This window comes from Strix uralensis, chromosome 16 (assembly GCF_047716275.1).
Source record: "Strix uralensis isolate ZFMK-TIS-50842 chromosome 16, bStrUra1, whole genome shotgun sequence".
Lineage (NCBI taxonomy): Eukaryota > Metazoa > Chordata > Aves > Strigiformes > Strigidae > Strix > Strix uralensis.
Window position 1 is genome coordinate 20,176,202 of NC_133987.1, and position 19,903 is coordinate 20,196,104.

A 19,903-nucleotide genomic window follows, 5' to 3' on the forward strand; every position below is an offset into this window, starting at 1 on the left:
TTAACCTTTATCACAGAGACGGTAACGAGACAGATCAGGGTCTGGGTTGTCTTTGGTGTGCAGAAACTCGGCGGTTTTGACATGGGGCTGTGCTTGGCTGCTCCGTGGTTTGGCTTGTGCATAACAATTCCTTTCGTGGGTCTGCATTTACCACGGGAAGTGTGTTTACACTTGCCTGCTTTCTCTGTCTTTCATTGAGATAATTATTGTTTTTGGTATCTAATTACTCCTTTACTTTACATAAAGCCTAGTGATTTGAAAAGTCTGCTCATTTTGAAAGCATTGAAATCATATGGCAGCACACAGGATTACTCACAACAGGACAGTGGTTTAAAAAAAAAAATTGCTTTTAATCTAATAATTTCTAATTGCATAAATTAATTTTCCCCTAACTGCTTTGAATTAATTAATGTTAAAATGCCATTTATAGACCTAGATGTGTAAAAGCTCCAGTTCTCCTGCATGTGCGTTTTTGTAGCCTTAGTTTCAGTCTTTACAAGGTGAGTTCAGATGTTTGCATAAGTAATTTCCTAATTAGATGAGATTTACGGATTGAGGGGGCCAACAGCGGGCAGGAGTGTGCCGTGGGGAGGTGGCTGGATGTGTTAAGGTTAAACATCTCCTCTCAGAGTCGAGTCAAGATTTGCTCTGGTAGTCTCAGGGTCCTGTAAAGACTTTCTCTGAGATTCCCTTCTGATTATTCAGCCAATATTTTCAGTATATTGGGCAGAAACTTGGTTCTGTTCATAGGAGAGAGATGAAAACCAGGGTCCTACATCGGAAAACCCTCACAGGGAACACTCCCAGCCTTTGCCTGGAACAAGGATGAACGCGCTGGAGCATCCTGAGCTGGGCTCTGGCATCCTTAGCCAGACGCTCATGAAGGAAAAGCACCTTCGTTCCCTGTTTCCCGACCAGCACAAAGGGGCCCTTGGTGTGGCCCCAGGGTCCTGCTGCGAGCCAAATTCCCCCAAACAGGAGGCGTCTCTTCCCAGAAGTGTCTGAGAGCCCTGATCCTCCCTCAGGTGGCGAGGAGCCGGGTTTCTAACCCAGAGCAGCACCAGAAAGGTCAGACTTGCCCAAGAGATGCCTGTGAGGCCAGTGGGATCGTGGCTATACCACCGGTTTGGGCCAAAAAACTGGGAAATCAAGGGTGTGTTCAGCCCACCACTTCTCCTCAGCGCTGAGAGTGAGGGCTTCATCGCAGCAGGAGAACAGCCATCCCTGGTTTTTTATGATCTTTGATTGCATCTCAGGGATCATTGGAAAATATTTTATTACGCCTTTTTTCTCTATTTGAAATCAAGCTAGAAACTGATAAAATAAAAAGGCTATCTTCTAAGCTGACAGTTTTATTTCTGCAGCTCAAAAAAAAAGTCATTCTGTGTTGGCTATAAATATTAGACAGGACACATTGGGGATTTATGTAAGATAAATTCCCACCCTCCCCCTTTCTCCATTCAGGATGGAGTGATGCCTGTACATTAATACAGTACTAAAATGAGGCAGATTTTTCACAACGTGGCTTTAGATAAATGTAAAAATTTTTACAGCATGTCTCCCGTCCTTTAACGAAGAACCGAATTTCGGGAGCTTTAAAGACGATGCTCCTGCAGATCGCGCCCGTTTGCCGCCCGGAGCAGCCTGGATCCTTCTTGCTCTCTCACATCACGCGCATGGGCCGGACCTTGTGTCTGAAACTCCAGCAGCGCTGGGCCTCGGCCCCGGGAATAAAACCTGCCCCGTGCCCGGAGCCGGCGGCCGGCGGTGGCGTGGCAGGGGCGGCTCGGGACGGGGCGTCCCGGGCAGCACAGACACGTGGTCGCAGCCTTTGGACCCTGCGTTTGGGCTTGGATGGGGCCCCTGTAAACCCAAACACGATTTCCAGCCTTAAAGTATATATTTTATCCCTGTGGAAGTTCCCGCAGAGGAGGGTGTGTGGATTGATGTGCTGACCAGGACAAGTTCTTATGCATCTGAACAGAAAGTCTGCAAACTCCACGAATCTGGGCATGAAATACTACAGATTTTTCATACTATGCCTCATATGAAATGCTATGGCAACTTTTTAAATTTTCCATCACATATTCTTGCCTTACTGCATTATGATGAGAATTATTCTTTGCCAATATACATATTAAAAATATATTTGTGTTTTCTATCTCAATAATGAATCATTTCACAAGGATTAGTTTTAAATCTTCGGGGTGGCTCTTGTTTGATTTTTTTTTTTTTTTTTTTAAGAGACAGCACATTTCTTTATGGCAAAAAGGAGGCTGGTGCTGTCAGACATTTCAGATGGAGCGCCTTGCATGTCTCCACCAAGATCTCCTGAAGCTAATAGGCAGTGACAGCTATGTGTTCAAAGCACTGTAAGGCTTTCGCTGCATATTGGGAGTTGATAAAATCTGCAGGTGAGCAGCTTATTAGCAGGTAAACCCTGCTGTGTTCCGTGTTACTGCACTGATAACCTTAAGCACTGCAGCTTTCCCGGTGATCTTGCTCATAGTTTGTTTTATCTCGGTGCTCAAGGGGACGACTAGTGACAACGTGGCCCCGAAAAGCCCATCTCTTTGTTTCATGGCTTTAGCTCCCAGGCTTCGTGGAGCTGGCAACTTCAATTTTGGGAATTTATTTTCTGTTTTGACATTACTGGGATGGCTTTTGGGAAGGCGTTTGACTGTTGCTGACTTGTCAAACATCTAAAACACACTTTTGCAAGACTAAAGCTGTACTTGATTGCGTGGTCTGGAGCAGCGACCGGCTCTTCCCGAACAAACCGGAGCTGTGATGGGTCCTGGTCAAATTCCTTACGGTGGGAGTTGCTGGCTCCTCCAGAGACACCCTCACTGTTCATTTCTGGATGCCCGTGAGCGTTGCTGCTGTCCCACTGCGCTGGCGAGGGGGGATCTGCCAGCCTTCGAGCCCTCCGGTGATATGGTGCCTGGTCTAAGCACCCCCCAGGGGAGGGTCTGGGGGCTCGGCTGCCCCAGCCCAGCCCTGAGCAGGACTGGGGGGCTGCTCCCCAATCGCCCCGGCCCAGCAGGGACAGCAGGCTGGGATCAGATGGGAGCTGCAGCCGGGGAGTGCTGGTGCAGCCGGAGTAGCCGAGAGGGGAAGGTGACCAGAACGTCCCTGTTCGACCGCTTCTTCATGTGCTGCAGAGGCTCCCCCGGCCCAGGAGATGGGCACCCCCCCGTTAGTTTGCACCCGCCTGCTGCTCTCGGGAATAAGGTGCTCGGAGAGAAGAAAAAATGTGGAGAATGGCCTCGGGATGGGGCCCGTGCAGCGGTCAGGGATTGGCAAGGTACGAGACATCAGGCTTCTTACAGAGGTACCCCCCGAGCTGTGTGCCTGCCAGTCTGCTTGCTGCGCGGGGCTCCTCATCATCTCCTTGCTGGGCTTCTGTTGTTAATTTGACCTGGGCTCTGTGTTTTGTGGTGCAGGGACCCTCACCCTTTCTTTGCAGAGGTCATTTTCCATTTGGGTCCCTGTGCTTGAAGTCGGGGACTTCCACAAAGTTGTTCCAGCGTCGTGCTGGGGCCACGGCCCAGGGCAGCTGGGGCAGGTTCTCTCCCACCACACGATGCTCTTCATAGGCTGCATCAAAAGGCTTCTCAGGCTCATTTTGGGGAGCCCTCCTCCTCTTCGGTGCCCTCCTGGGGAACTGCTTCGCACTCGGTTTGCATGTTTGGTTTGGGGGGGATTTTGTTTGTCTTTGGATTTTTTTTTTTGCCTAACTCCTCCCCTGGGCGGCACCAACTCATTTTTGCATCAAAATACTTAAAAAAGAGCAACTGTATTGTAACCTTCCGCAGCGAGAGCAGCATCTGCTCTTGCCTGGGCTCAGCTGTGGGCTCGGCCCTGGAGCCACAGGCAGGAGCTGTGTTCAGCAGGGCTGATGCTGTGGCGTGTGTGGCCACAGCAGCCGAGAAAAGATGCAGGGGGGGAAACTGCCTCCGAGTAAGTTTGAGTGCTGAGTTAGAAACCTAGTGCTGAGCTCCTGGTGACAGACAGGAGATGTGCTTGGGAGCAGCAGCTTGACAAATCCAGACTAGAAATGTGCTGTAGGTTGAGACGTGGCCTTACGAAATATGAGAGGTACAGCGGGGTGGAAGGATGGGCTCAGAGGCGTCAGCACAGCAGTAACTAGAGTTAAATCAACTCAAATGTTACCCACTGAACTTTTGTTAGAGACTTGGGGATAATAAGTGTCTCACTTGGCGCTATAAGAACATATAAGAGCTGCCAAAGGAACATGCCATTGGAGGCTGATGGATGTTCACGTTGTCCTCCCTGAAACCTCCTCTCTGGCAGAGGAAGGAACTGGGAAATGTTGAAGTTTACATGGATTTGTCTTTAACATTTTATTATATTTAGTCTGACGTTTATTACAAATGTAAATCTGTTTCCTTAGCAAATGAAAGTTAAATGCCAGGAGAAATTGTCCCAGCACTTGAAGCGTATGGATGGGGAAATGGAAGGGGAGGACTGAGGGACCGAGAGGTGCTGGCTTCTGCATCTCTTCACAGAAAAGAGGCCCAGGAGACCGACAGCAGGGAGGGTTCGCCAGCCCTCGAGCAGAGTCAGCTCGTGGGGATGTGACACGCGTGTGATAGGCAGTAATTGAGCCCAATTTGTAGCTGCTGCAGTGACCCGGCATCCACCTGTTCCTCGCTATTGCTATTATTACATTAAATCATCTCTTGCAGCACGGGAAGCTACAGGACCCTTGTTTTGATTGCTCAGAAGATTAAATAAGGCATTTGGCACGTCTCCCTGCTCCCAACCCTGCTGTGGCTGCAGAGCCTGCAGCACAGCCCGGGCCTCTGCTCCACGGCAGCCCCGAGCCGTGGATGCTGCGTGGGGGCTCCGGCGCTCTCAGGTGCTTTCCAAGCACCGTGTTTTCCTGACGGGCCAGCCAGGGTGGTGGTCGCCCGGACTCCAGAGCTTTTGGTTTCCTCTCTTGTCTGGCTTTGCTGGCTACAGAGACCTCGCCGGTGCTCTTGGACTCCTGCCCTGCCTGAGGCAGGGCTTGGCTTTAGCTGCCTTCGGGGGCAAGAGCGGAAAACACCGCTGTGAGCAGGGTTTTGGGGACAGCCAGCCTTGCCCAGTTGCCATGGAGAACTCTGGGGATGCCAGAGAGCATCGGCTGCCACCGCCACGGACCGTCTGGGTCCGATGGGCACGTTGGGAAGGGACAGAGCAGCCCTGGACATTCCCAGGCACAAGTGCCTGCGTTAAGTGTTGGGCCAGCAGCTCTGCCGAAGGTGAGGAGCTCTCTCCTTGAGCAGGGGCAAGGAGAAGCCTCTGAGCCCTCCAGGCATGACAAAAACTTCCCTCTCCCGGGAAGGGAGGGATGACCGAGCGGGTGAAGCTGCAGGGTCTGTCAGAAGACGCTGCTGCCCTGTGCGTGGCGCAGCCCAAGCGCAGGTCCAGTGCAGCGCGTAGGCAGGGAACAGCAGCAAGTAATTGTGCTCCCATCTCATTGCTCTCCTGCAATTACTTGCCATGGCGTGGCTGGAGGGTTTTGCCTGTCTCTGGCTGTGCCATGAGATACCATCGCCTTGCGACTAACAAAGCTCATGCCTATTTTGCACCTTTTTTTTCTTTTCTGCCATTGCTGCTCCGAGATAAGCGGCGGCGCGCGGCGAGGCTGGGCGGGTGGCTGCAGCCGCGTCCCCCACGCTTCTTTCTCCACCCACCATACGTTCTTTTCTTCCCCTCTCATAGTGTGGACGCAATGCTGAAAACTTCGACCGGTTTTTCACTCGCCATCCACCCGTCTTAACACCTCCTGACCAGGAAGTCATCAGGAACATTGACCAGTCAGAATTCGAAGGATTTTCCTTTCTTAACTCTGAGTTTTTTAAACCTGAAGCCAAGAGCTAAGTAGCTGTGTAGATCTCATTCCTGCATCTCTATCATCCAGTCCCAACTGCTGTTGTGGTGACATATTCCATTGCAAAACTTGCATTCATGGTTTTTCTTTAGTACTACTACTAGAGTGACCATATTTCAAAGCCAGAAGTGTCTTCACATGATCTGAGGCGTGCCTGAAGGGTGGGTGATATGCGGCGGGCACTGCAGTGTGCTTTTGTGACATTCAATTTGTAGAAAATGAAAACGGTTCATTGGCTAACGGAGAGGTGTAAGCCGTGGCAATTAGGAGAAATCTCTTCAGCATGTGTTTTGATTCCTGCTCATCCCTTTTTCTAGTCTTTTAATATAATCATGAAAATTTAATATTTAGCCTTCTTAGCCTCAGTGACAAGTAAGTGTTTTTAACGAAACCTTTCCCCGGTGTGAACACGCACCCGCAGCATGGGTGCTGCCGGCCAAGCCTCTCAGCTCCTCCCAAAGCCGAGCGGTTGCTCCGAAGAGCTGAAATGCCAATTCTGGCTTCTTTGGTAGCTCTGTCCTGCTGCCCAAAGGCCGCCGCAGCCCCCCTGGCCACCGTAGGCTCGTCCATGCGCGGCTTTGGGCCGTTCCCTGCACCGGGGCTCCAGCAGCAGCCATAAGGTGTTGGGGCAGCCGGGTCTGCTGTTCGCAAAGATTTCTCCTGATTGAGCAGTTTCTAAGCACCGTTTTTTAAATGAAAAGAAGCATATCCAGTTGTAAACGGGAAATTTGAAAGAGCTGTTGCAGATGCTTTTGAACCCATGGTCACCCTAGTAAATACCACACAACATCGGTTCTCATAGCAAAACTTTTTCTTTCAAATGCCAAAGCAACTGATTGAGTTATTACCTGCGCTTTAAATGTGTCAAAAAATGGTATTAACACAAACGGGATGCTATTTAACTTTCAACAGTATTGTGAATTCTGATCTGAAGCTTGTAAAGAAATTTGTTTCGACGAATAGTCCTAATTTTAAAAAATGCCGCTGGATATTTAAATGGCCTAAGGTTTGTTTCTGGTATCAGAGAAGAAGTTTCAGGAAGGATGAATTTCTCTTGAAACAATAACAATCATGCAGCTTCCTTTTATACTATTCTGCAGATGTTCGTGGGCTGTCACTGTATCAATCTGCTTTAAGTTGTAATGTGCCATTATTTTTTTTTCCCATACTGATTATAAAATAAAAAGTGAGAAATAATGTCAAAGAAACCTGCATGTGTTTGGCAATAATGAGTTTCTACAGTTCTGGGTGCAGAGATGCCGCTTGGGGATGCCAGCTCAGGGCCACAGCGGGTCCCCAGAGAGACCAGCGCAGGCAGCGGCGCAGGCAGCAGCGCAGGCAGCGACCCACATCCCAGCGCAGCCTCCTGCACCGCCGGCGGAGCCACGGCCTGTTCGTCCTCTGCAGCATTTGTCCCCAAACCGAGGTGCCACATCCTGGGAGCATCTTCCAAGCAGAGAGTAAACGCCTGCGTGTCCTCTGCGCCAGCTCGGCTGCGCAGCTGGTGACCCCGCTCGCTCGTGCCACTCGGACGCGGACAGGGAGAGGAGTTTCTCTCCGACGTCCCTTGGAGGAAGGATGATTCGAGGTGTGAGGACGGCGCTGCCGAGGCGAGCGGAGCTCTGCCACTTGGGGATCTCTGAATGCCTTGAACAGAGACAACTGCGGTATGCGCTTCGGCTTTCTGGGGACTGCAGAGGCTCTCGGCGAGGCAGCGCCGTGTGTCGGTGACTCACCGCCCTGCCTGTGCGCTCTCAGAGGAGCAGCTGTTAAAAGCAATTGGCAGTTTCAGCTAAAGAGGGATTACAGGTTCCTGTTAACCTCCCTTCCGAGTGCATGCAGAATTTCCCTTCTGTCTTTGGAAATCCATTTCTGCTGAATTGCTGCGGTTCTGAACCCGGCGGGGTGGCTCTGGAAGGCACCGAACAGCAGCACTGGCAGGAGCTGCTCCCCAGCGTCCTCCACCTGTGCAGCCCTGGCGCGGGGAAGGGGCTCAGAGGTGGCAGCGGTTCTGGGGGGGGATTCCTGTCCCCTCCTGCACTCCTCATCACCTCCCAGAGTCCATTAGCCCTTTGCTGAAAGCATTTTCAGCCTTGAATTTCCCCTGCCTCCCCCTCTCTCTGTTTACCAGATCCACGTAGCCGTTCCCTACCTGCTCCCAGGCTATTCATCATCTTTGACAGAGGCCAAATTGCCACCAATTTCAGAAAAAATTCAAGGTAAGAAATCAGCAAACCCCGCTTTGCTGCGCTCACAGCTGGGCCTTCCTGGTGCTGTGCTTCCCTGCAGAGCCCCTGGAGGGGTCGGGGGGGAGCTGCCCCCCATGCAGGGGGAGGTGGGCTGCCCTGAGCCCCCTCCCCGGTCCATTGCAGCCTGTGCCAGAGCTTTCTGCTGCCAAAAAGCAGCGGGAATTTTTGCTCACCCGAGTGCTGCCAGGCTGAGCGCTCGCCCTCTCCGGTGCCGGCAGCAGAGGCCACTCCGAAGGGCTGGCGACCACGGTGGCACTTTGCACCAGCGGCAGATGGGGATGTTTCATTCCCCTTTGCAGCATCCCACAGCATTCCTGCAGGGGAGAAGCTCCTGGCTCAGTAGGACGGTGTTTTCTTGGCACACCTTGGCTCGGGTGGATGTGGCCTTCAGGAACGATCGGGTCGGCTCAGCATCCCCGCGGGAGCGGGGCAGGAGCCTGGTGCCACCGTCAGCTCCATCCTCCTGCACGTGCTGGGGCTGCAAGAGAGAGACCCCCCATGCAGCCGCTTCGAGACAGCCTCTTGGCAGCGCCAGGCAGCGCCTCTGCTCCACACCAGCCCCTCTCGTCCCGGGAGGACGCTGCCTTCCACCAAGGTGGGCTTACACTTGCATTTCAACCGCTTCACCCTTTGCCTGGCAGAACGCTGCGCCAGAACTTGGCTCCTTCACCCCGTCTGCCCTTCCCCACTCCTGCTCTGTGTCCCCAGATCTGCCTCTTCTTCCGTCTCTGGGTGGGGAAGAGTAGCCCTGCGGGGTCTGTCCCAGCTCTCGGGGGTCACTTGGCCAAAAGCGAAGGCAGAGACCTGGCTCCTGCTTGGGGTCAGGCCAGGACCCGCGGACGCCGGCACCCTGAGCATCGCTGTGTGTTCAGAGCCTCGCACAGCCGTGGCCTGGCTCCTCTCCTGGCTTTTCTCTCTTTGTTCCTTGAGCTCCAGCCCCATTTTTCTTCCCACCTCGTCTCCTCTCAGCCACCCTTGGCTCTCTTCTCTCTCTGCTCTCCCCGCTGCGAGGCCGAAGCTGTCCCAACAGGATGACTTCTGTGACAAGGGCGGTCTCGGAGCGGCCGTGGAGGCCCTGGGCCACCGCTGGCCTCAGGACTTGTCTCCAGAGGCTCGATCCAGCTGCAGTTTTGGTGTGACGCTCCTGGCCTGGCCAGAGGGTGACAGGGAGGATCTGACCTGGCTCTCGGCCGTATTCTGGCCACCGGCTCTGCCCCAGCATCCCTGGACGGCAGCAGCTGCAGCAGTGAGGGGACGAGGTCTCACCTGCCGGGTGCTTCATCGGTGCAGAGCTGTGGGAAGGATGGCTGGGGCGGGAGGGAGCAGGACAGGCACTGATCGATCCCACGTGGTCCCTCCCGTGGCACACATGTGTCCGGCGGCAGAGCAGCCGGGGGTGAGCGTGGCAGGGCCCCCCCTGCAGTTACCCCTCGGAGCTCTCTGCCATGAGCTGGCAAAATCAGCCAGAGTTGGGAATCTCCCATCGTAGCAGAGCGCAGGCGAGCTCCTGGTGCTGCGGGGGCCTCGGTTCAAAGGCAGAATGTGGAAGGGGGTGGGGAAAGACCATTTTGTAGGTTTCTGTGAGACACTAAATTTGTGACAGGATCTTGCCTGTGTCACGAGAGGGGAAGGTCACATCGAGTCCTGGCCTGGGGGTGGCTGCGCCTGCCAGGGAAGGTGGAGGAGCGGTGGGAAGCGCAGTGCTCTGGGGTGAGGCCTGGCGACGTGGCCCTCTCCCACCATCACCCCGGCAGCACCCCAGCCCCGCGTGGGGACTCGGGGAAGACAGCGAGTGACCGCGCTCCCGTCCTGGTTAAGCTTCTGCAGGAAGACTATTGAGGCGGGAGCGGGGCGTCCCTCCGCAGTTCCCCTGCTGATGAAGGGTCCTGGGTGCTTATATTGTCTCTTCAGTTCTGGTTTCTCACTCGGCCAAAGCACCGCAACCTCCCGCAGCCAGAACGTGCCGTCAGCGGGCATCCTCTGCTGCACAGCCTCTATAAACCCAGCCCCAGCGCTCCCGGGCGCCGGGCTCTGCCCTGCCAGGAGCAGCTTACCAGCACTAGTCACGACTGACTTTGGTTTTTTCTTTTTTGGGTTGGACGTAGCTGCAAAGTCGTTCTTCTGATGAAATGAATATGACAAAAGGTTGCGCATGTGGAGTTTTCATTCTTTGAGGTTTTGAACTTCTGTATATTTTCTATATACAACCCTGGAGCAAATCAAATCCTCAGATCAATTAACACTGCATTGGTCAATACCATATCATAGCATAATTTTTTTAAAAATCAAGCTTAAAGCAAAAGGCGCTCTTACAGCTGATTATTTGGTGCAAATTTTGAAATGGTATTGAATGTTGACTTCCGTTTTGAGGCATGTTGCTTCCTCCAGGCTCCTTCCTCCTCTGTATCGCGACTCTGTTTGCAGTGGTGGTTTGGCATGCTGAGAAACTGCTCTGTTGCTCTCTCTTACAGCGGCCAGGAGAGGAGGGACGGGAGCGCCGCAGCCCTCCCCGACACCCCGTGCTCTCATCGTGTCCCTTCACTCTCTGGTTGTGTGTTTTAAGGCGTTAAACTGGTGTTTTTCTGTTCTTGCCCGCGGTGTGGGGTTGCTTCTGTTGCACAGGGGCTGCCGCTGCCTGTCGGGGTGCGTGTTCCTCATCGGCGGCGGCTTTAGAAACCGGTGTGGAGGTCTCGAGCACCGGGCGCGGAGCCCGGGGACAGCCCAGCTCCCGGGGGACACCCCGGCTCTCCCAGCCGTGCGCCCTTGGGTGCTGCCACCGCTCGCTTGCTCGCTCGCTCGCGCTCCCCCCCGCTCCACTGCATTTAACTCTGTGCTTTCCGTTTAACAGAAGGACAAACGTGACACTTCCAACTTCGACAAAGAGTTCACCCGGCAGCCGGTGGAGCTCACGCCCACGGACAAACTCTTCATCATGAACTTGGACCAGAACGAGTTTGCTGGATTCTCCTACACTAACCCCGAGTTTGTCATTAACGTGTAGTCGCGGCGCAGCCGCCGCCCGCCCTCTCCTCGCAGTCCGAAACTCCAGATCGCCTTGTACATACCGACACTAGTCTTCCGGGATTAGCAGTGCAGACATACATACCCTCATGCGAAACACGCCGACCGCTTGTTTTAGGAGGCCTTTCTATGTCTGTGCCACTCGCTAGCTTGGTTTCCCTAGCTGGAGATGTTTGGGGTTCGAGTTAACAGTCAGTAATACTTCTAGGAACTATAGTTGGTGGTGACTAATAGAGTTTTTGAACAGAAATATACCAAATTGCTACAGTCTTTGTAATTTTTGAAATCGGATGCTGAGATTCCAGTGACCCTAGCTACTCACAAACCGTTTCTGTTGAATGCTAAGCATGGTTGATATCTTAAACCGTTGTGCTGAAGCTTGCGATGACTGTGAGCTTGTCTTAGAGGAGCCTTTTGTTCAAGACATGGATACATTTGATCAGTGTGGAAAAGTCTGCTTATAGACATATATTTTTAAATGCATTGTATATACCGTCAGCCTGGCTCACCGAAGCCGTCTTCCTCCCTCGCCTCCCGCAAGCCCGCGCCTCGCCATACGGCCTTTCCTACACTCAGGCATTAAGACTCCAAACGAATTCCATGCCAGTTCTTGTAAATCAGAGCAAATCTTTTTCTAAGTGAAAGGTGGGATTTTTTTTTTAACATCTGGAACAGTTTGCAGTTTTGATACACTCTGTCAGCACTCTCATAAATCTTTCTCCTGTTTTTTCACAGACACTGTCAAAATTTAACAGCTCTGTAAAGGATATTAATATTCTACCAAAACAAAACACATTTATATTCTCGGTTTACAATTTACCAACTGAAAATATGCCCGCTACGAAAGGGCTGTACTGAGGGCTATTTATAAAGGTAACTTTTCTACTTTACACCCTCTGCTATTATCTTAAAGGCTCACAACCCATGAATTTTAGAGGCATCTTGATTTACCTGATTTCAGCCAAAATTCCTGGGGGTTTTATTCAGTAATCCAGGACTTTCCACGTCATTGAAAAAATTCTGAATCAGGAGAGACAATTCCAGCAGCTGTTTGTAAGGCGGAGGGGCAGCAGCAGGGCCGTGCAGGCAGGTAGGGGCAAGCAGGGGCGGGCAGGGGCAGGCAGGGGCGGGCAGGGGCAGGCAGGAGCTGCCCGTCAGCGGCTGGATGGCGACTCTCGCTCGCTGTTGGGTTCGAGCAGGATGAGCCCCGAGCGTGAGCATCCTTTGAGTCACTGGCTGGTTTCCCTCTCTTATTACACACCAGTTCAGTTGGTTTGCAAAAAAATAAACCCCATATGTATATTTCCTGAACCACTACCAGTTCTAATGTAAATACACATTACTCCATGCCTATGGGGGAAAATGGGGGTGGAATTTTATGAATCACAAGGAATCCTATAAAGGAAATTCTGGTTTATAGACCTTTTATAAAGATCAAACTCTACCTTTTGAAATGATTTTCTTCTTTTAATGATTCATTGAGGAAAAAGGCTGCTAGAAGCTACAGCTGATGTCCCGCCGGCCGGGTGTCCTCACCCCATTATTAAATTGCAGGCGGTGCCCTGGGCGTGCTGGGGGTGTGAGTCCATGGTCTGGGCACTGACCTGGGCTGGAGGAAATAAAACAAAACCCAGAAAAACTGCAAATTGTGCCAGATTGACGAGAGGGTTTATGAGACGCTCTGCATCAGCCGAAGCCCAGGGCAGCCGCGCGCGTGGGCTCGTTTCTGGTGAGGGTTCTCGTAACTCCAGCACACGTTTCAGAAGACGTCTCGCCATCCTCTGCAGACCACAGCTGATGCTCAGAGCATGTACGTTACTGTAACTCTCAAACCTGTTGCTGCAGAATTAGTATTCCTTCAGTGGTGAATGTTTTTAATTTCTGTATCTTCAGCTCTGAAGCCGCTCCCGGGGTCTGTCCAGGATGCTGCTGTAAGGTGCTGAGGGGCACCCCGGGGTTACACCCAGGGGCTGCTGCGGGGGGAGTTACGTCTTTTCTGTTTGGGATTTCTGTGTAGTGTTGGGGTGACACTTCTGCATGGAGCAGGCACTGCTGAACCGCCGGGGAGCCGGGCCAGCACACGGCCGTGCTGCCAGGCAGCTTCGGGATCCGCCCGGCTGGGGTCTGTGCTCCAGGGAGAGCTTAGCAAAGGCTGGGTCCTGTCTGCAGGACTCCTACCTTGAGTGTTTCCAACATTGTCCGTTCTGCTACTTGCCAAACTCTGTATTTTCAGATAACCTGTTGTGGAAAAATGTAAAATGGGATTTGCCTGGCCCTGCACGGACGTTGAGATTCATACAAACTCTTCCAAGGAAGGGCAGAGCGACAGCGCTTGACTCGCTGTTTGCTGTAATTTGATGATTTAATCTTCACTGTTGGACGGGTAAAGCAGGGCTTTGGGAAGATGCTCAGAGCTGAGAGGCTTCAGGAGAGCCCCATTAGCCAGTGCCCGGGCGCTCCGGTGCACCGGTAAAGCCCAGTAAAGCGATCCCTGAGTGCGCTGCAGGCACCCACGGTGCGGTGTGGGGACCAGCAGCGGTGAGGCAGGAGAAGGATGCTCAGAGGGACAGTGGAGGCGTCTCAGCCTGCAGCTACAGAGCAGAGAAAAAGCCCCTGGGGCTTGCAGGGTGCACCCCGACCCCTCACCTGTGTGCTTTGGGGGTGGGGTGACTGCAAGTCTGGTGTCCCACACTGAGCAGCCTGGCTGTGCTGGGACTGGCAGCGGGGTCCAGCGGTGATGGGGCGGGGACCCAGCGCCCTGCACCTCCCCAGTGAGGGCAGAGGGACCGAGGAGCCAGGACATAGTGTCACTCCACCTGTGAAGGTTGGCAAGTCCTGGCTCTTTCTCCTGGGCTGGGTGCTGCAGGTAGGTGGGGTTCAGGCTCCTCAGGGGGGTTCCCTGTGGGACAGGATGGATTAGACACCCCCACACCCGCCCCAGGGGCTGTGTTGGCCCCTTTGCTGCTGGTCGATGGCTGCTCCGAGCGGCAGAACCTGCCCGGCTCCTGCACTCAGCCAGGGCTTTGTGAAGGAGACCGTGTGCTCTTGTGAGAAAGACCAGAGGCAGGAGGGCTGAGGCTCCTGAGGCGAGGAAGTAACCGCTTGCATTTACCTGCTGGCTGAGGATTTCTTTCCCAGCATCTGGAGATACTCCAGGATACCTTGGTGCGGGAGCAGATTCCCATTCCAGTCTGCAGGGATGTTCGGGCTGCAAATGCTGATGCTCCTGGGGCATGTCCCACTCTTTCACTTGGCTGTTTTGCCAAAGAAAAGGCGAGAGGACTGTGGCTCTTTGTCCCTGTTCCCGGCCTAAAGCACAGCCCGGCTTGAGCTGGGGCGCGGGGGGAGGCTGCCGGGTGCCGGCGGCAGCGGGGGAGTGCTGCTGGAGAGCTTGTGTGGCACATGGGGAACATGGGAGAGCGGAGGAGAGCCTGGGCAGGGACCTGCCCGAGGTTGGCAGCAGAGCCAGGGCCGCCTGCTTGGGCCCGGGGCTCTGCTGAGTGCCGTGAGGCCATGGGCAGGCGAGGGGGGGTCGGAAACCCTGACCCGCTCTGACTCTGCAGTCCTGCATTGCACGTGGCTGTCTGGGATCCAGCCGGTCCCGATGTGGCCATTCTGCAGTGGTTTGGGGCCAGTCTGAGCCTGGGCTGCCCAGACATAGCTGCCCCCCAGCCAGCGGGTGCTGGGGAGCTGTCGCTGCGCGATGGCATCGGCACGAGGCCGGGGGACCGGCTGCTGCTGCTCTCGTGTCCCCCACTGGGCATCTGAGCAACCTTCTCTTGGTGGAAGAGCCACCACCAAAGGAGTTACTGGTCCGTTGAATCCATTTAATAAATGCAAGTTTGCGCCGTGGCCGACCCGTAGGTAGTCTCAAAGGTGGGAGGCTGAGCGAGCGCTCTGGGCAGTAGACGCGCTCTGACGACTCTGAATCCCAGGAGCTCTAGTCCAGGTGAAGAACTGGGGTGGTTTCAGCAGAGAGTGCAAGGATCCAGCTGGCAGCAGGCAGCGCGTGCAGCCCCAGGGTGGAGTAACTCGTACTAACAAGTGCTGCAGCTTCTCTGCTCTTGCAGAAGCGGGTGAGCCACTGAGCCTGCAACGGCAAAAGAAGCAACAGGCATCTTGCTCCATGCATGGAAGTGTCATCCAAGCTGTTTATTTCTGATCACGTTCAAAGTGGCAATGAAAACAAGGAGGGGAAAAAAAAAAAAAAAGAAAATGTTTATCGTTGAACAGTTTGTGTTTGTGAATTTGATTTCACCTGCAAGTATTTGATGACTTTTCTACATCCTAGACTACCTGCTCTGTGTTGTCAAAAGATTCTCATAAAGACCTCCTTTTAGATGGGCATATACTCTTTATTCTATTTGCTGCATGTATGAAAAAATAAAATATATAATTTTAAAGAAACCCTGAGAGCTTGACTTCCTTTGCCCGTGAGACTCCAGCGGGGCGCAGGGGGAGAGCCAGCGGGCTGTCCATGCCATGGGATCCCCAGCAATCTGGTTCTGGCTGTTGGCCACCGGAGGGGCTCCGCTGAGCCCCGATGAAGCAGCAAACGCTGAGATGTTGCAGCTTTTTCTGTAAAAAAGCTGCGTATCTGTACAGCTAGAGAGTATTAGCAAATGGAGCCTGCCTGGGTGCGGGTCCTGGACTGGAGACCTGCGGCTGTGGCTGCGCTTCAAGGTACACATGGACAGGGAGGGAAGGTGCAGGTTGGTTGTATCTTCAGTAAATTGCTAATTAAAATGAGTTCATTAATACTATTGCAGATGCTCTTCCCAGCACCCCATGAATGCTGGCTCCTGGGTCCCTGTAACTCGGGGAGGGCTGCGGGGGTGAGTGGGCCGGCGCGGGGCTCTGGCCACGGCGGTGAGGGCAGGGGAGTAGGGGGGGGCTTGGTGGGCTGGGCTCTGCGAGTCCCCCGGCGTCTGCGCGGGTCCTGGGCCTGCGAAGGTTTCCTGGCCCTTACCGGCTTCCCGCTCGCTCGCACGGAGAGCTGCATGGCACGCACCCGCTTTTCCCCGTCAAGGAAATTGGCTTTTTTTTAGGAAGCACAGGGTGAGTGTTAGGAAGGGCATTTCCTCCTCCCTTTGGGGGCTTCCGCTGAGCCTTCGGCAAGAAGGTGTCCTCCTCTCTCCCGCCTGGCCAGGTTGATGGTCACCGGGGACCGGTGGGCTTGTCCGGCCCCGGCACTGCCTGCGTACCCCCGGCGTGGCTCCTCCAGGCCGGACAGTCCCAGTCAGTCCCCCGGCCCCGAGCAGCAGCCCCTGCTGCCCCCCCCGCTGCCCCTCTGCGGCTCCCCCCAACCCCCAGCCATGGGGCAGGACGAGCTGCGGGACTGAGTGCTCTGCAGGGCCGTCCCAGGAGGGTCCCCCATGGCCCCGGCACAGGGTTTCAGGGTGGCCGGTCGAGCCCCTCCCCAGCTTCGCTGGTGTGCCCGTTCCCAGCGTGTCGGAAACGCTCCTGAGCGTCAGCTCCCCTGGCTTGTGTAAGTGAAACATTTGGTTTTGTGACACTTTCCTTAATTATGGGAGCTAATGACAAAACCATTGTGACAAATGACTCAGCTTTTGATAGTGAAGTTAATTAATTCTGAAGTTAGAGTCTCCATCGGAGTATCTGGAAAAACCCGATTAAGAAGTCTGCTTAGCCAGTGTAACACGGGCAGCAGAAGCCCGAGTCCCTGTAACACGCCAGGTAAAATCCTTCCCGCCGCTGCGAGGGGATGATCCGCTTGGAGCGAGGAGAATAAAGGCCAGACATCAGCAGAGCGTTTGTCTCCCGAGCCGTCCCTCCATCCATCAGAGGCGTCGGGAGGAACACAGCCTCATTAATGTCTGAATGAGTGACCAGCAGCAGCTTTGCATTAGGCTCTGACCTTCAAGAGCCGTCTCCCTGAAGCCATCTTTCATCTCTTTCATTTGCATTACAATCCTGTTTGCCTCATTATTCGTTATCCACTTCTTCTTCAAAGAATTTAAATCAAATCAATTAAATTGCAGCGGATTGGAGCAGCAGCAAACCTTTTATGGTGGCTCAGCATGGTCCGGCTGGACTCAGACTACAAAATATCTTTTAATCTCCTGCTATTTGTTCTTTTATTACTTCTGTGGTACCACTGCCTCACGGAATCCCTTTGATAACCTTCCTCCCTTCCCACCCATCCCACGCAGACGCGCTCCCCGTGGAGGCTGGGCTTTGTGTGACCTTGGGGAGGGGATTCCCTGGGCTCCCCTCCCGCAGCCCGGGCTTGGGGTGTCCCTGGCAGGGCTGGGGAGCTGCTGACCCGCGCCCAGCGCCCCGTACCCTCGCAGCTGGGGGGACCCCGTGGCAGGGGTGTGACGTTTGCTGTCCCCTGGCATCCCCTTCCCTTGCTTGGACTCATTTTGTCAGCCCAGGGCATCGGAACAGAGGAAGAAAAAGGCCAGCGCGGGCAGCTGGTGTGAGCGAACGCAGAAGCGTGAGCAGAGCGAGATGGGCCCGAGCGTGCAGCCGCCGCGGGTGCCTTCGCCTGGGCCCCCCGGGAGGCTGCGCGCTGCTCGCTGGCCCTTGCACGGCCGCTCCCCGCTCCCTCCGCATCTTCCCACAGCGAAGAGGCTTAACAAGAATGGATTTCTCTTTCTCTCCCCTGCTATTTTTATTGCTACTAAACCATCGAAGTCCAGCGGGGAGCTGCAGAGCTGGAAGGCGACCGCCCAAGCTCGCACCAAGCAAGCCAGCTCGTGCCGCGCGCGCTTGGGCTGGTGGCGGCGTGTGGCATCGCTCGCTCGTGCCACATCTCGGAGACCCTCCCCGCGCGTCGCGTGAGGACGCAGCGGCCCCACCACTGGAGGCCTGGTAGAGCCGGAGGATTGCAGCCAGCGTTTCCGAAGCGTGTGCAGATATAAATAATCCCCTCGTAGGAGTGGGGCGGGGGGAGCACATGTGCCAAGGCTCTGGAGTCCTTATCCCCCCGCAGCCCCCGGGAGCAGGGGAATGAAGTGAAGCCTCGGCGAGGCCGGGCTCAGCAGCTCACTGCATCGCTAATGACCTAAACTCGCCTTGTAGCGGAGCCTCTCTTCCTTCAAGGAAAAACCTAATCCAGCTAGGGATTATTTCTGACTACTTACTTTCTGTCACTTTGCCAATTTAAATGCAGCAGAGCTTTCATCGCTGGATTTGGAAGGACAAAGCCTAACAGATCTCAGTTTAGGACATTTTTGCCTGCAAGGACGGGGTTTTTTTGGACAGGTTGCACGATCTTTGCAGCAGGAGCTGGTTTCTGTTGTTTGTTCCCACTTTGCCGAACTCAGAAGGGTCCGGATCTGTGAGCAGGCAGAAGGTGATGGACAAGGCAGCGAACAGCAAGGGGTGACCGGGGCTGGAGCTGGGGGTCCGGCCTGTGACCACCCGAGCACTCTGCCCTCCAGTCTGACGGCGGGACAGCAAGGTCCCCAAATTCTTGTTGGCTGCAAACCTTAGCGAACCCCCTGCGCGTCCCTGGGGGTGGCTGCTCTGGGCAGGGCCCCGGGCTCACTCCTGGGACCACACAACGAGTGGTAAGAGGGGTGCAGGGCCTGGCCAGGGGTGCCCCTGCCAGCAACCCCTGCAAGGGCCAACACGAGCCGGCATGGACTTTGATTCTGTTTGAGCGTGCTTTGTTAAAAGCCTAGGAAACGGTACATGTGCACTCTGCACACACCTACACACACTATGTTAAAATAACACAATTACGGCTGCAAAATCCCCCACTCGGAATGCAATTTGCAGCCCCTTCGCTGTAGGTGTGAGATATCTTTGCTGTCTCCTCCCCGGGACGCCTGCCTCTGCGCAGGACGGGGGCCGGGCAGGGTGCTGGCGTCAGGCTCTGCCCCACGCGCTGCCGGGGCCGGTGACAGGCGGTGGGAGCCGCGGGGGTGGCGGGACGCAGGCGCGTGATGCCACGGCTGCGGCCGCTGGCCCGGGGAAGCACCGTCTGTCCCTGCGCCTCGCCCCGAGCTGCCATCATGGTACCCACCAGCTCACCATCCTGGCGCAGCCACGCGCGGGGGCTCATCCCAGTGTCCAGCCTGTGGCACCACGGTGTGACCGTGACCATCCTGTGCTGCTGCCAGCCGCAGAAACCGGGCAGCTATAACCCCTCCTCAAAAAACTCACAGAAAAACGTGCCGTGATTCAGCTTGGGGGGATGCTTCTGGCCACAACCCCACGTCTCCATCCTTGCCCTCATCAGAGGGTCCCCCAACCCACCCAGCGCTGCAGCTCTCCGGGTGGAAACGCAGGAAAAGCAGGAACGGTCAGAACCGGGCAAAGGGCCCGTGAGGGAGAAACCGGGGGACAAAGCGGGGTGACCCCCAGGGCGCAGTGCCTGTGGCAGGGGGCTGGGGCAGGGATTCCACCATCGGGACACCCTGATTTAAGGTTGAGGAGGCTACTTGATTTTTATACCCGTTAATTTCACAATGCTTGAGTTTTTGGTAACCTTCATCATTTTCTGTTTGCGTTTTGGGAGTAAATAACTCATATTTACATGTGAGTGCATACGGATGAGAAGTGTGGAAGTACACACAGGCAGGTAAATCATACGCTTTCCTGCCTCATCCACAGCCCTTAAAAGACTATTAATTTAAGAGGAGGGTATATTATAGGGCTTGTTTGAAAGGTCGCATGAGTCAGAAGCTCATCCAACTGGCTGTAAAAATGTTTGAGAGAGATGAGGAGCCGGCAGAGCGGCGCAGGGGGAGCGGGCGAG

At 54.6% G+C, this 19,903-nt stretch overlaps 1 protein-coding gene across 9 annotated transcripts in view; it reads left to right on the forward strand.

The window, feature by feature from the left end:
- PRKCB (protein kinase C beta) overlaps positions 1 to 15,579 on the forward strand; it is a 131,208-nt gene extending 115,629 nt beyond the window's left edge. For 2 of the 9 annotated variants that reach the window (XM_074885905.1, XM_074885911.1), the window contains one exon: positions 7,145 to 8,507. In XM_074885905.1, the coding sequence (XP_074742006.1) occupies positions 7,145 to 7,366 (222 nt within the window). In that variant the 3' untranslated portion in view covers positions 7,367 to 8,507. The other 7 variants (XR_012631134.1, XR_012631133.1, XR_012631135.1 and 4 more) reach the window with 7 other exon arrangements.
- Positions 15,580 to 19,903: the final 4,324 nt, after the last annotated feature.